The 16,481-nt window shown below is 33.7% G+C and overlaps 1 protein-coding gene across 2 annotated transcripts in view; it reads left to right on the plus strand.

Moving 5' to 3' along the window:
• The window catches only part of LOC134857192 (PTB domain-containing adapter protein ced-6-like), a 57,474-nt gene extending 50,290 nt beyond the window's left edge, over positions 1 to 7,184 (plus strand). The window contains exons 6-12 of one of the 2 annotated variants that reach the window (XM_063873568.1): positions 658 to 827; positions 1,488 to 1,665; positions 1,941 to 2,073; positions 2,201 to 2,230; positions 2,375 to 2,676; positions 6,056 to 6,152; positions 6,326 to 7,184. In XM_063873568.1, the coding sequence (XP_063729638.1) occupies positions 658 to 827; positions 1,488 to 1,665; positions 1,941 to 2,073; positions 2,201 to 2,230; positions 2,375 to 2,676; positions 6,056 to 6,152; positions 6,326 to 6,549 (1,134 nt within the window). In that variant the 3' untranslated portion in view covers positions 6,550 to 7,184. The remainder of the gene's footprint in view (positions 1 to 657; positions 828 to 1,487; positions 1,666 to 1,940; positions 2,074 to 2,200; positions 2,231 to 2,374; positions 2,677 to 6,055; positions 6,153 to 6,325) is intronic. The other variant, XM_063873569.1, reaches the window with a different exon arrangement.
• Positions 7,185 to 16,481: the final 9,297 nt, after the last annotated feature.

Genomic DNA, 16,481 nt, shown 5'->3' on the forward strand with positions numbered 1-16,481 from the left:
GTTGAGAATTTTCATACTTGAGATGCTCGATAGTATTGTCCAATGTCTCCATTCGGTGAATAAAGCTTTCGAATAATCCTTTCACTTCTTCTGGGTTTGATAAATTGGCATTCTTTAGGTGTGCACGCAATAATGCCATTTCTGCCATGTGAATACAGCGATGTGATGTCGTAAGAGAACGCGAAGCAAATCGTACTAATCTTAGTTCATTTCGTCTGAAACTATTTAATAAGTTTATCACAACAATTAGGCTAAGATTGCAATAAAGTGAGCTGAAAAGCAGTCGTAATCAAGTGCCTTCCATTTCGGATTTTTATCATGGGCTGCTTCCTTTAAGATTTAAATTTTTTGAAAACTAACGATGCTCAATATTTGCAGTTATTGATTGAGAAATTTAGATCAATTGGAATAATTTTTATAGTTTTAAAAATATTTTAGAAATATTGTAATAATTTTAGTCTTTGGTATATTTTATTTTGTTTAATAGCTGTGAAGTTTAGTAGCTATGGAACGGTACCATTTGAGTACCAAGTGCTCAACTGCGTAAAGCTCCCTGCACAAAACTTGATATCGTGCAAACGGATAATTGTTCTGAGAACCTAGTGAACAACCAACAAATTATTGTACAAATTAGCGGGACTGTTCTTCTGAATTTAGACACAGCATGGCAAATTCGCAGCCAGTGTAGGAGGCGATAATAGTATTAATGGGAAGAGTAGCAATGAATCTGCTGCAGATGCACCCTTCAAGTGCCACCTGTTCGAGAGTGAGAAGTGGGCGGATGAAATAGTACGCACGGTGGGACAGGCATTCGACCTCGGCTACAGGTACATATATACATACATACATAAATAGATAGATACATGCCATCTTCAAGAAACCTTTCCTGTTGTAAAGGCGTTCAAATCTTAGCCTGAGCAGCCGTGGGTGAATGGGGTAAAGCACGCGTCTCTTAACTCGAGGGCCGTTGAATCCCACTTCGGTCACGGTTGGAGGGGTCCCAAAGTCATCCGCCTCCTCAAGGTGGGACCGCATGTAACAAAATGGATGGTATCACCTTCCCGCGCGTTTGATCCTATATGAACTGGACCGGGGGCTAATAAAAAAAATCTTAGGTGTTGTTATGTGCCCTGTTACTTGAATTTGTTGTTATAGCACAGATGCATTTGTACTCAGGGGCAGTTGTCGTGTCATAGTTTCAATAAATCGAAAATGCTGTAAAATATTCTGAGTACAATTATTATGTTTAGAAATGTACTGCCTTTATTAATAGCAAACAGTGACACCCCCCCCCCCCCGAACGCAGCTTTCGAATTAAATTTAAAGTCAAGATAGATTACTAACAGAAAGAATCCACAATTGGTACTCAATTTGATTGAATCATCGAAATTGTCGTGGACGGCAAAATGTTCGTCCTTCTTTTCTGCAGAAGTTTCCCGTTGGCTCATCTTTGATGAATAAAGCAATGACTGTGATGTTGCATTTAGGAAGTTTCTCTCTTCTGACAAGCGGGAGATGCAAATTAAGCATCAGCTGAAGGCAATGGCCAACAACATCACTCATCTTCAGTCACTTAATGCACAGTACTGCGACAGAATCAACCAGCTCGAGTCCATTCTCAAGACCAACAAGATAGTCTTTCCAAAGAGCCAACTGAACACTAAGGTAACATTCGATAGTTTCAGTTGTGGTTGCTGCCTCGTCGAGAAGGCAAGGCGATATCACTGAGTCACTTTCAACGATAGAACTCAAATTGTTTCAACGATCGTTGGCCCTTACTGAGCTTCTTCCACAGTATCTGAATATCACAGTATTGATACTTCATAGACTTACTATGTTGCGATGGGTGATGATCGAGTTCTTTTTTCGCAATCATTTGTCCTCATTTTGCTTTTGTTCTGGCGCTAGCTTGCATGGTTCTGATTTTTGTATTTTTATAGGGTGCTAAAAGCACGAATGCGGCAACGAGTCAAATGAGCACGTCAGGTTCCGTGGATTTAATGGGCAATGCGGAAGAAAAATCAACACACCAAAATGGCAAAATAACTACGAGCGAAGCTTCCAACATTCCATGTAAGCAATATGTTATAACAAATCCTTGAAACTTGGAGAAGGTTGAACTTATTCTTTCCTCCCGTTCGTTTTTTGAGCCTCAGAGCGCTCTAAGCTTTCCGATTGATCGAATATTTCTTTGATACAGCTGCCGAAAAAAAGGAAGAATTGGCTGAGAGTAAGAATAGTTTCATGTTAGATTCCGATGTTTCCATTGTAAAGCAGTCAAAAATTTTCCATCATGATAGAAATACCATTTTAGAAGTCACAATTCAATTGGTTCACTCACGAATTTCATCCTAAACAAGATGCCGTTTTTTAGCGTTGAAGCCACCTCCTTTACCGAACAGACCACGTGATAGCAATAATCGCAGCAAAACTGGAGCCTCAACTTCTGCGAGACCGAGTGATGCACTACTGGACCTGGGAGACATTCCAGCCACGCAGCCGAATATGTACTTGGATGTAAGTCCATATAAGGGAATACAGGCTGAGGCTAATGATGAGTTAGCACAGCTGGCCATGAACAGATTGGGTGGAGTGGATATGCAGCCCTCTCAACCTACTTCGCCTGTGGAGCCAGGGCCGGCTTCACCTTTGGACTATTTAAACCAGAGCGAAACTGTAAGTTTGTCTGCATTCATGTTGTATTTTGATGTTTGTCGTTTGGGCGGAGATTTTTGTCGCTAGGCGGATGGCAGTGATGGGCTTTAAAAATGGCATTTAATGTTAATTAAGAGTAATGAACGTAGTGAGTACTCTAATATAGGTCTTGCTGATTTTTTTTCAGGAAAAAGTCTTAAAATTTGTTCACGCTCAATTTTGATTTTTGCGCGGTTTGACTTGTCATTTCTTGTTAATTTCAGTGCATTTCTTTTGTTAAAAGGAAGGCAAATTCCACTATTGAACAGCAAATTTTTAAAGGTCACGGAAAACGTGATCGACTTCTAATTTCGAAAATGGAAATTAATTATCAGATTTTCAAGCGAAACAAACCTATTGATCGCGTTTTCTCAACTTCAGTTGATTTTAACAAAAAAGTGTCCATCATAAATTGTTCTTCAATTTCAAATACCTTTGAAGCCATCTATTTTTGTTCCGACTTTCGATACGAAAGTAACGGCATATTTGTGCTCGGGGTGGGTTTTTTTTTCTTCAGACAAATTTCGACTTTTTAACTAGCCATTTTTGACGGAATTTTTAAATATCATTCAAAAGGTATTGTTGTCCTGAGCTTAAATTTGAAAAGATATTTCACCTGTGATCATTTTTCGTAAAGTTATGAGGGTTTAAAGATTGCCATTTTGGTCATTTTGACCAATTTGGGACAATTAACGGGCGATATAATTCGCGCTATTAACGCGTAAGCGGAGGTTTAATCCGTCTTATAAATCGTTCCAAATTGGTTGAGCGAAGCTTATTTGTCATAATTGATTTGTTACAAGGAACGAAATCTATCTTTTTGTACTTTATATGGCGTGTGGAGGGATGATTTTCATTAAAAATTTCAAATTTTAGAAAAAAAAAATTTCGTTTTTTTATTGTTCCGACTTTCGGTACGAAAGTAACAGAATATTTGTGCTCGGGGTGGGTTTTTTTTTCTTCAGACAAATTTCGACTTTTTAACTAGCCATTTTTGACGGAATTTTTTTATATCATTCGAAAGGTATTGTTGTCCTGAGCTCAAATTTGAAAAGATATTTTACCTGTGATCATTTTTCGTAAAGTTACGGGGGTTTAAAGGTTGCCATTTTGGCCAATTTGGGACAATTAACGCGCGATATATTTCGCGCTTTTAACGCGTAAGCGGAGAGTTAATCCGTCTTAGAAATCGTTCCAAATTGGTTGAAAGAAGCCTATTTGTCATAATTGGTTTGCTACAAGGAGCGAAATAGATTCTTTGTACTGTATATGGCGTGTGGGGGGATGGTTTTCATAAATAATTTTAGAAAATTTTTTTTTTTCATTTTTTTTAAAATTTCATTAAATTTTTTAATTTTATTACTGCTCCATAAACCTTAAAAGGCAGTCGGAACATTCAGGGCCTCGCCCTGATACGAGCAGTCTTGTTTCATTTAATTTTTTAAATGTTATTACTGCTGCTCCATTAACCTTAAAAGGCAGTCGGAACATTCAGGGCTTCGCCCTGATACGAGCAGTCTTGTTTTTCTTTGGTCGCTTTTTTCCAGTTTCCTTGCGTTCATTACTCTATCCCAACTCAGTTGGCTATAATTTTTCATTTAATCATCAATTTGAATTTTTCAATATGAATTTCCAAATAATTAGGAGATTTAGCAAACATTCAAAGCAAATATTCAAATTATTTCAATTTGCTTAGAGGTTTTGGAACCCATGAGTGGCAAGGCGACAGTTTGTCGAAAGCGACAACTGGTCGAAAGCGAAAAACGGTAGTATTTGATGCGACGATTAGGAGAGCGCGATTATTTGCAACAAGCGATAATATGAGAAGCGACAAAGTGTTGATCAGAAACAATTCAATTTCTAGCAATGAAACAACAAACCAATACATAGCGCGTGATCTAGAAATCAAAGTTGCAACTTGTACGATAATCCCCGCAAGTTGCTTTGAAATGTTTTTTTAATATGTTTTTTAGAAGTTCAACCAATAGAGTTTGGATTTTTTCATATACGGCATTTTTGGTAGCACTGTACTGCTTAGATTCAAGAAATTCTGTTCAGTCATACTCTGCTCTTTTTGCATGAATTGAATAAAATTATGGATAGTCAAATGAGCGCAACTCATTCCCAATTGAAAGGCTCTATGTGAGTCTTCTACTGAATTATTAGTCTTCTGTCAGCCGTTCTTTGCTTTTTCAAATCTGTTTCTCAAAGATTGAGGAAACTGGCCGGGACCCTCTATGGCCTCAGTGGATCGTCCCAACCCAAATTGACTCAGAATATTGACTATATAATTCATAAATGGGGACACGTCCATTTCTGCATGAAATGAATCGCATAGGGCTTTAAATATTCCACATGTTTGCCATACGGTGTTAGTTTCTAATACGTCCAGGTTCTCGCGCGTTCCAAAATAAAAGATAACGGTCCTTGTCGATCGGGCCCGAATCATGTAAAAGAAAGCTTTCCTCTTCAGGGTGACGTAAAATTCATGTGGGATCGGTTTTTCCTAATTTGTTTGGGATGTCAACCCAATAATTCTTAGCCGTTAAGCTGTTCGTGCAAGTGACTTGTATTTAGACAGATTTAGAACGGTCTCCATGTAGATTTCACCGAAGTCTTCAACAAAGGGACCGGGCTGGATCAATATTTGACTGAAATTTCTCTTTGATAGAACGTTTGAAAAAAAAAACACTAAATAGGGGCCCGATTTGAAATAATTAGCTTTCTCTAACCTACTAACTATTGAATTTCAGAGGTCACCCATTTTCCTTTGCAGAAACGCACGCTTAACTATCGTATTTTTCAAAAAAAATTAGTTAAAAACTTAATTGAATTTAAGTTTCAGTATTGATTCCGGGAGATTATCCGTTGAGCCAGTAGTAGGACATTTGACTAAAAGAAAAATGAGAAATATTGTGTTGATGCTGACACGCCATGCCATGCTGAGAAGCAATCAGAGCATATAAAAACGATGAATTATTCACGAGAAAATGGAAATGTAATCAGCGGCTGGTTTCCCTTATGGTGTCGAAGATTGGAAATATAAAATGAAATCAGTCAGATTAATCTTGAGCATAATTGAAGTGATCTTCTGGTCGCATCAGAAAGTTACATACTTTTCTTTCATTGCTTATTTAATGCTTAGATTGTTTTCCCCAAATGAGTTTCATTCGAGACAAAAGTGCGAAAGTTAAAAGATTTTGGTCAGCATTTAATTTCCAATTAATTGGTCGGTTTGGTCGCTCTCATTTCATTTTTCTTGGCATAGCTGGCTATATTTTTGATCTATTGCAAGTAACACTTAGATTTTGTATATAAAAAAGAGGATTTCAAATATATTTAGCTGGATAATTTGTTTTAGACGTACGATACTAATGAGTACTCTGCAGTTGGTAATGGGACCGGTAATACAGCTTATGTGAACCCATTCCAAACCCACTCCTCATCTCAATACCCTGGTTAGTACTGAATGTTCAAAAGTTCGTAAATATAGATAAGCGGCAGTCGCCAGTAGTTGAAGAACATGGAAGATTTCTTTACCCAATTCATAACAGGGGGGCTTGCATGTTTGCAATTGTTTTTCTTCAGCCGAATGAAATCAGATTGTTGCTTTGATCCGTCTTTTTTTTAGATCTTTCGCCCGGAGCAAATTCTCCCAACATGCCGGACTTGGGATCTGGCCTCTACTTCAATTCTCTCTCGCAGCCGGCGGAGCTGGAGAGCGAGTTGAACAGTGCAGCCAGGACTCTCCTGGATCTGGGGATAGACGGGAGCCTCTTCACTTCTCCCCCTCCCCCTCCGCCTCCTGCTGCAGACCACCCAGCGGACAGTGTGTATTCTGCACCTTATGCGTGAACAACAGAGACGTAATAGTGGCGTGCATAGGTGCAATGAATGAAATGATGTGCTGTTTGTTAACAATGCTGCTGAACAATTAAAGAATTCTATCTTCAAACTTTGAGAAATTTGGACTTTATGCTATTCAAAACGGAGTTACCTTAACGGTGCATTAAAATGCGAATTAATATTAGATAGCATGCGAATAAATGATACGCATTCAAATTTCAATTCGTACTGTAGAATTTTTGTAATTTGTTTTCTTTAGTGCTGGAAGATTGTTTTTGCGAAACAACATATTCTATTTAAACAGGCCAAGTTAGTGCCACTTAAAGTTCATATCATTCGTAAAATAAAATTCAAGTTCAATCTGTCTTACTATCTTTGTGCTTCCATTTTCATATCACACTCATAATGCTAGTTTAATGAATACTCTGTAAATATGTATTTATTCGGAAAACGAAATTGTGCCCAGAACAAGAAATATTGTTGTAAATATGTGAAGATGGAGTTGAATCATGTTAACAATCATCATTCAATGGATGTTTTGGATGATTCTGAACACTAGTAAATTATTTCTGAATAGTTTTGGTAAAGTAAATCTCAATGTTAATATTTAGTGCAACTTGAAATGAATTCATTTTTGTCTGTAATCTTTGCAAATTTCTCAACTGCATTGCGTCAATGCGGGGAGGTGGGAGGGAAGAGTGCCATGCTATATTTTAATTTTTCTGTTGTATGCTGAGATTTCTTTCGCTGAAAACAGTCGGTCGGTCGACCTTGATGTGTTTTCTGGCTTCAAGAAAAATCTTTCGAGAGAGTTCCAGATTTATCCGTATTTTCTTATGTTGACACCAGAAAGAAAACAGAGTATGTGGTGATTTTAATATTAATATTTTTCGATTTACAGAAAAAAAGTTGAATTGACAAGGATTCTGTCGTGAAATAGTTTGTTTCTGCTGAACTGTGACTAACCCACGAGAGAAATCAACAAATCAAAAAGTTGCTTAGATTTTTTGCAGCAGCCATGACGCAAAGTGGAAATTCTAAAAGTGTCTTTGAATGATCATCGCGCAGTTAAACTCAAAACGGTGGTGTAAATTAGTACGAAAACAGAGAGCTACTAGCATCCAGTGGCTGAACTTCAAAAATCGAAAATTAAATGTCGAGTTAACGATGCTAATCCTGATCAAATAAAAAAACGCAGATTTTTGATTTAAAAAATTCGGACACTTTTAAAGAGCTGCAAGAAATTTTGCAGAGAATCTCAATCATTATGTTCCAATTTATCAAAAACAGCCCAGACCTAAATACGTGAACTCAGATGAATAACCGAGATAAAGCCGCTGCCGCTGAGAAAATTGGCTCAGCGCAATGTCCGAAGCTAATTTATAATCGTCGTGGCGATTCTAAAGACAGAAAAACGTATAATTAATAGTGTAAGCCTGTGAATATTTTAAAATTTACTACTATACAAAAGTAGAAAAATCAGCTAAGACAATGATTTTTAAAAAAAACTTAACAAAATAAAGGGGCAAATTTGGACTGTTTTACTGAATTTGTTTCCAAAATTGGCAAAGAACTGGCCAAGACAATTCAATGTATCTGTTGGTCGATGGAAAGTTTCAAAATTTTAGAATCTATCAAAAAAATTCAACATCGAATTTTATAGTCTGAATAACTAATTTTTGTAAAAAGGTAAATGAGCTATTGCAGCAGTTTTAACAAAGTTATATCAAGATTTCTTTGTTAATTCCATTTTTTCAGATAGCTTTCATTTGACCAAACTGATCCTAGTTTAGAAAGAGAGTAAGCAGGCATATCTCTGAATATTTCGACCAATATCCTTATTGCCAGTGATTGGTTAGCTTCCTGAAAGATTTGTATACAGAAGCATTTCATTTTATTAAATTTAACTTATTCAACATAAGTCAGTTTGGTTTTTGGTCATGCCGAGGAACAGCTTAAATAATACATAAACATAGGTTAAAAAAAGCATTGGACACATTAGAGCACTTACACACGTTAAAAATATATGAAGAGTCCTATAGACTAAGTAAGTGGTTTAATTGATGTGTTACTTATATCTTAATCGAAGCATAGAAAGCAGTTTAGAGCGACTGAACTTGCAAATTCAAAACTGAGAGAAGTTCTTTTTAGTGTTCCTCAAGGATCGATTTTTGGTCTTTTGCTTCTCATACATTACATTAATGATCTGAACTCAAACCAGGAAAATACAGTATATAATATACGCTTTTATACTTGTACTATAATATGTTCGTTGACATATTTTTTTCTAAATTGATTTTTTTTCTGGTTTTTTATTTATTTTTACCTAACTCTAATCCGATTACTTAACTTTTTTCCGTTAAACTGGCTTTTTTATTGTTTGTGGTATTGAAATTTTTTATCGAAGGATTTCTCAATCTCGTTTTCTGTAATAAATGCAAATATCGAAACTTAAATTTAACGTTAATAGTTAGTTTCGGTTTCTAGAACCGATTTTATTTTGCTTCAACCGAAAGATTTGTAGTTTGTCAAATAAAAGTAAAATTTTTTATTAAGCAATCGGAATACGGTAAAAAATTGATGAAATAAAGCTGGTTAAATATCTAAATTGCAACCAGCTTGTTAACGGGGTTAAAAATTTTTGTATTTTTAAGTTGGCAAAATAGTGCTTTTTAGATTTTTGAAGCATATGAAACTTTCGCTTTCTTCTTTGCTGTGGACAAAGATTATACTTTCCGCCAAACGTTGTTTTTCTAGCTTATCAACTTGTACCAAAGCGATAAATTGCTTTTTTGTAATAAAAAATGCTGATTACTGTACTGAGATAAATTACAGCAGAACTTTTAGAAATAAAGTCTTCATTGTGCAATATTTTTCTCTTGACTTTTTGTTTTTGATATTTGGTGTAAATATTGAGGAATAAAAGGTTCTGTTTTTTGTGCTTCCGGAGGTTCCACGGGTTCAACAGTATCCGAGTGGATGCGTGGATTGAGATTGCTGAAGTCTGTAGGTTAAACATGTTTTTCGTGAAAAGATGATTTTTATGCTGAAAATAATGACTAGATAAGGTTCTTTTTCACGATTTCCTTTTACTAGCTGAAATTTGTAGATCGTGTAACCACTCAATTGCATCTTTTAGCGTAGTTTATTATTTTTTGTTTTGAATACAATAAAACATGCTACTTGTGAAAGCTATCACAAGGAAAAAAAGTTTTTTTTTGCGTCTGTAAATTTTATCTAAACAGTTCTTCTTATGACAAACAGTTAGAATAGTCTAGAAACTAGTGTGACCGAAACTGATTTGTGTTACCAAAATTGATACTCGTTCTATTTAATAACTTTTGAGTTTTGATAAAGTCAGATAATCGTGCATTTGATACACAGATTTGCATATGAAGCACACCTAAAAATACGTATACGAGCTGGAAATATGTTACGAGCTTTTTCGATCATTATAGTTTGACAGAATGTATCTTTGATAACTATTCTGGTATTATCATTTAAAGCACGGCTAATACTGCTCATGTTTCGCTTAGGTGTGCGTCATGATAAAATTTCAAAATTTTGTGAAAAACAAAATTGCAGGTGCTTAAAACGTCGCAAATCTTCTCTAATCTAAATACTTCGACGTTAAATTACTTCAAGTTGAGTTTTTGGAGATTTTTCAAATAGCATGAATAGTTTTCTGTGCAATTTGTTTTCGGAATACTGTTTCTGTTACGCAGTACAGACTGCCGAACATCTGAGCTCAACTAAAGGCTCTATAAAAAGTTTGCATCAAGAAGTGGAGAGTTGAAATATTTGAGAGCAACTTTGAGAATCATACTTTAGTGTAGGCGGAGATAAGAAAAATCATGAAGCCTTTATTTTTTAGAATTACTGAAAATGCCTAACACAGTCACATTTTTGAAACGTTAACTGATTATTTCTGTTCTTCATTTTGCGTTGAAAAGATTACGCAATTGGTTTGAAATTGTGCAAAATGAGTATTGAAAGTTCAAATTATTTAAATTAAAGACAACATAATTGTAAAACTGTTAATGAACTGGAAAACTACCAATATTTTTTCAATATTTTAAAATTTTTGAACTTCAAAACCAGGTTGAAGCAGAGCTTCGAATCATTTGGAAGCTTAAGAAATATTGAATGGCAAATTAGACGACAGAAAATTACCAAAAATATATGAAAAGTACCTCAATAATTGTACGAGACTCGACAAATAAATTTCAATTCGATCAAATTGTCTTGAAACACAGTAACTTGCATTGAATGAGCATTCAGGCAAAATTTATTTGGCACTAAGACGCCGACTATGCAACTAGATGCCTGTTGAGCAGAAAATAAAATTTTTTTCTTGAAAACTATCAACTAAAAGCTTTGAATATGTCAATTTCGAACCTGAAGCCAGATAACTAAAAAGTGTTGAAACTAAACATCAATCAAAATTGTAGGAGTTTTGCATCGTCTCAGCTTAAATTTTTGATCACCCTCTGAATGACACAAAATTTAATTTTCATGCTAAAAAATTTAAGATAAAAATATACAAAACTAGCATGCAACTCGCACCTCCAGTGCTTCATGCTCGAATTTAGTAAGAACAACTTGAATCTTAAAATCAATTACACTGTGCGAACAAAGCGGGAAAAAACTAAACAGAAACATAATAGACCGGGAATTGAACTTTTCTGATAGAATATTTCAGTACCATGAATACTGATATAACTTGATATACTGATAAAGTGTACTGTAAAAGCAGTTGTCTATTAATTTGATTGAGTTTTTCAAGAACTTCAACTGTATTCGAATTGAACTTCACATTTAATCACAATTAATTTTTTTTATTGTTTCAAGTATGCTGTTTTTTAGACACAGATCGATGTTTTTGTTGTGCCTGAATTCGCCTTGGAGAGCTTATTAAAGCAATATTGGCTTCCTGAAGCACTAAAACTTTTGCCTGTCCATTTTCTGACCTCATATTTGGTCATGAAAATAAAAAACTGAAATTGTACACCGCAGATTGAGAAATGTCCAAACCCTAATTGTCGCCAATATTTGAAACAGTTCACTTTTTAGATAGCATTTTTCCTAATTTTCTAGCGCAATTCATTTTCTATAACATAGGCGCTACGCGCAATACACCGAAGGCATAGAAACTGAAGCAAAAACCAAACAACTTGAACAACTAATAATTGAAGAATAACAGTTCTAACATACCAAATTTATTATTTTATACATGAATAATAAATAAAAGCAAAACTAAATGAAAGAAAATAATTAAATAAATATAGCAATAAATATCAACGAATAAACAAAACACCTGATAAATAAATAAAAAAAAAATCAATACATAAATAAATACATACATAAATAAATAAATAAATAAATAAATAAATAAATAAACGCAAAACTGAAATGTACAAATAATTAAATTAACATGAAAAAATATATATCTCATGAACAAATAACCAAACAAACAGACCCATAATATAAATAAATGAAAGTAAATGAATTAAATAAATACACATACATAAATAATAAAAGCAAAACTAAATGAAAGAAAGAATAATTAAATAAATATAGAAATAAATATCAACAAATAAACAAAACACACCTGATAAATAAATAAGCAATAAAAAAATAAATCAATACATAAATAAATAATTAAATACATAAATGAATACATAAATAAATAAATATATAAATAAATAAAAGCAAAAGTGAAATGTACAAATAATTAAATAGACATGAAAAAATATATATGAACAAATAACCAAACAAACAGACCCATAATATGAATAAATGAAAATAAATAAATGAAATAAATACACATACATAAATAATAAAAGCAAAACTAAATGAAAGAAAGAATAATTAAATAAATATAGAAATAAATATCAACAAATAAACAAAACACACCTGATAAATAAATAAGCAATAAAAAAATAAATCAATACATAAATAAATAAATAAATACATAAATAAATACATAAATAAATAAATAAATAAATAAAAGCAAAAGTGAAATGTACAAATAATTAAATAGACATGAAAAAATATGTATGAACAAATAACCAAACAAACAGACCCATAATATAAATAAATGAAAATAAATAAATTAAATAAATACACACGCAGAAATAATAAAAGCAAAACTAAATGAAAGAAAGAATAATTAAATAAATAAACAAAACACGTGATAAAAATAAACAAAAATAAATATGTACATACATAAATTATAAATAAATATAAGCAAACTAAACATAATTAAATAAATAGAAGAACAGATAGTTAAATAAATAAAGATGAACAAATAAAGAAACAAACATACGCAATCACGTGACATAGCGCGATATAGTCCAGCCCACATGATAATTGATAACTGTGGACATTATTTGTCGACACTTGACAACAGACAACATTAAAAAAAAAACCCGTTACGCGATACCATAACACCTTGACTAAAGTCTTCGGTGTAAATAGTAATTGGGTTACTAGAGTTTTATATTCAGTGAACAATTTCGACAGAATACGTACATAACATGCTACGTGCTTCATAACAATGTGAAACCTATTGAAAACTTGTGAAAAGGTAGCACATTGTGAAATCATATAACTTTCAAATAGCATTTTGCATTCTTTTTAGCGAAAGTGATTTTGACCTTTACGATATCGGGTACTAGGCTTCATTATCCGAAATAACATATCACGTAGGTGAGACTTAAATTATCGTACTTCAAATTTCTCAGCTCAAGTATGGACCTAAAAAAAAGATTTTGTCCATGCTTGAGCTGACAAGGCTAGTGAAGTGGCGAACTTTTTTGAAAATTGATTTTTTGGATCGTTAGTCGCTTATTCTTGATTGGCTTACTTTCCAAAGCATTGGTTATTTTGAGTAGTTCTTACTTCAATTTTGATTAACTGTGACTCATTCCTGTATTTTTCAAAACTTCAATTTATGTTTTTTTAAAGATTTTTTATGGCCCAATGAAGTTTTTGAAATTTTTTTTTTCGACTGCACGGTTGTCTAACCAAGAATTGTCTGCCTAATTATTGCTTGATAAAATTTGTTTCAATTAAAATTGAAGACAAGAACAATTTTTTTCTCTACTACGTGGCTTTCGTCTCTTCTTTTGGCATGTTTCAGCGCTATTTTGTGTTGCATCGCAGTTAATGCCAGACGTCCACCTGTTTGTTATTTTGCATTCCATTGAAAAATGACTATGTAAGACTATGAAATTTTCTCTAAGTAAATTTCTAGAAAACATTTTTTTTTGCTCGACTCACTTTTTTTGCATAACTTGTTTTAAATAAATTGGCTACTTGTACAGAATTTCGGCGTTCTTTTTTACAATAATACGACATTGGACATAGAAAATGAAAATTAATGATATAAAAATGTAACTATCACGATTGCACCACAACAAAAGTGAAAAAATTTGTTGAGGTAATTAAAACCAATAAATTAAAATTTATGAAAAATTTTTTGCAAATCGCCCTTTACGATATGACAAACAGTCAATTACTAGCTATAATTTATGCTGCCAGGGAAAAATGCAGTTCCCAGAAATATGTTTGACAAACTCATTTTTCAGTCAAATTTTTTCCAACTTACATATACAATCAGAGGACATAAAATGAATCAAGTAGGCCATCGTTATGTAAAGCAAAACTTTTTTCAGTCAAATCACACCATAAGGCAAATAAAAAATTGACAACAATCAGTTAAATTTTTATAATTGTCGGATAGTTTGGTTAATAAAAAACTCAATTTCTCTAATTTCTCCAGCGCATTTAGTCTTAAAGGTAATGGTTACACCTGGTAAAGCAGTAGGAAACTTCCCATTTCAAGAAAAATCGGTCGGTCTACTGTTGGCACGACACTGAATTTTTAAAACTTTGTTAGCAACTTTAAATATAACTGAAAATGCTTATCATTAATTCTTGTAATTTGTAAAATGAATAGAATTGATTTTCGTGTAATTTCTCTTCGTTTGTTTTGCTTAGAAGCTTTTTTGGTATCAATTTTTTGTTTATGTTTTATCGGTTTAGTGAATACTGACTTTGCGCCGTGTCGTTTTGAGGGAAAAAATCATTTTTTTTGACAAGTTTGCTGTAAGCTCAACGGGAGTTCACCCAATTTTTGTCGGTTCAGTTTCCGCTCGATAAATTGCGATGTTTGAAAATTTTCTTTCTTTATTTTCTTTTCATTTTCAATCAGCTGACTTGTCATGCTGGGTTGGTGTCCTTTTGCAAGTGGTGCAAAGCTTCGCGTTGCCTTTGTAAAATCTACAAAAATGGAACAACAATTTTCGACACAGAGGCGAAGCTGTGCTTCGGACAATAGAGGAATGCGACAAAAAAGCAGCGTTATAAGTGATATACGAAAAAATAGAAATAAGCCTCCAATTAGTAAAACTTTACTCCGTATCGGATTCAGAACTGCGACCTCGAGATTTGGAGTCTTTCGCCCTACCCGCTCAGCCATGAACGCTTCACAACCGACAAATACTAACGACGAATAAAGCAGCTATATGTGCTTAAAAATTGCCAATGCCATGCAGCAGAAGTTACACCAAATACAATGCATCTAATAAAATCGAAAGCATAAAACCAAAATATGTATAAATTAAGCTTATCAAAACTATTGCGAAATATATTGAGTTGCAAAAATTCTGAAATCGAGTTTTTTGGTACTGATATTTGAAGCAATTAGCTTTTTTCGATACATTTAAACAATGAGAAATGCATCAACTTATGTTAACTTATTTTTAATCAGATGTCGAAGCACATGCTATCAAAAAGCTGTAAAGGTGCCCCGAGTGGCAGCAATATTTGCAATTAGGTTAGAAAAAATTTCAAGTCGTAATATTACACAACGCTCACCGAAGATCGCTAGAGTGACCAGATTGGATATTTTAAATGCAAACATGTTCAAAATGTGTTTACGTTTGCAAAAAAAGATATTATGAAAATATATGAGGTTTGGTTTTTTTCATTATTAGGTATTTGAATTTTTTTCATTATTAGGTATTTGAATTTTGAGAATCTCTGAGAATTTTTGCAGATTTATCTTAACTTTTAACTTGTCTCGAGATCATCTCTTTCAATTTTCAAAAACGTGGTAGCAAAAACGAGACTAGGTACTTCTCGGTGTTCCTGTATATTCCGATAATCTCGCCCCTTTGAAGATTTTTGACTTGTCTCAAAAACTACCATGACAAATTGAAGATTACATGTTTAATCGGAAAAATAAGTACTAGTAATTTTCTCAGCGTAAGCAGCTACGCTCCGATTTTTTGTTGAACAGCAATGTTAGATAGTAGTAAGTCATTTTGTGAAATTTTGTTAGTTTTTGGAATTTCTTTAATTTTCTAGAAAACTACGGTGCCAAATCTGAGACACAGTAGCGAAGCTTCGCTTCGCAAACACTGGCAAGAACACGACAAAAACCAGCTCTAGAATTAACCCTCGAATTAGTAGAAGTTCAGCCACGTCTCGTATTCGATCTGCGACCAAGATATTATGAGTCTCACTCACAAAGCACTCAGCCACGGCCGCTTAATGAAAAACAAACACAAGCCACAAACAAAGCAGAGAAAAGATGCTATGAAATTTCCAATGCTACAGATCGTGATTATAGCAGAAGTACTACCAAATAAGTGAACACTTTTATTTGCGAGTTTGCTTAGAAAAAAGGTTCGTACTAATACCGTACGTTTCGCAAGCTCCCTAGTATAATTAAGGGTTTTGTCAAAAGAACGCGTTGTAAGGGTATCCCCTGCATACAGCGAATTTTTGTGAGGAATAGGCCATAGCAAATGTCTGATTATTCACATTTAGAAAATTACGTATTACCTTTCGCATCAGTAGATTTGTTCAAAATATTATCAATCAGGTAACTCTAGCTCCAGCTGGGCCCCTAAGGCGCAAATACTAGGAAG

The sequence above is a fragment of the Symsagittifera roscoffensis genome, chromosome 1, assembly GCF_963678635.1.
Source record: "Symsagittifera roscoffensis chromosome 1, txSymRosc1.1, whole genome shotgun sequence".
Lineage (NCBI taxonomy): Eukaryota > Metazoa > Xenacoelomorpha > Acoela > Convolutidae > Symsagittifera > Symsagittifera roscoffensis.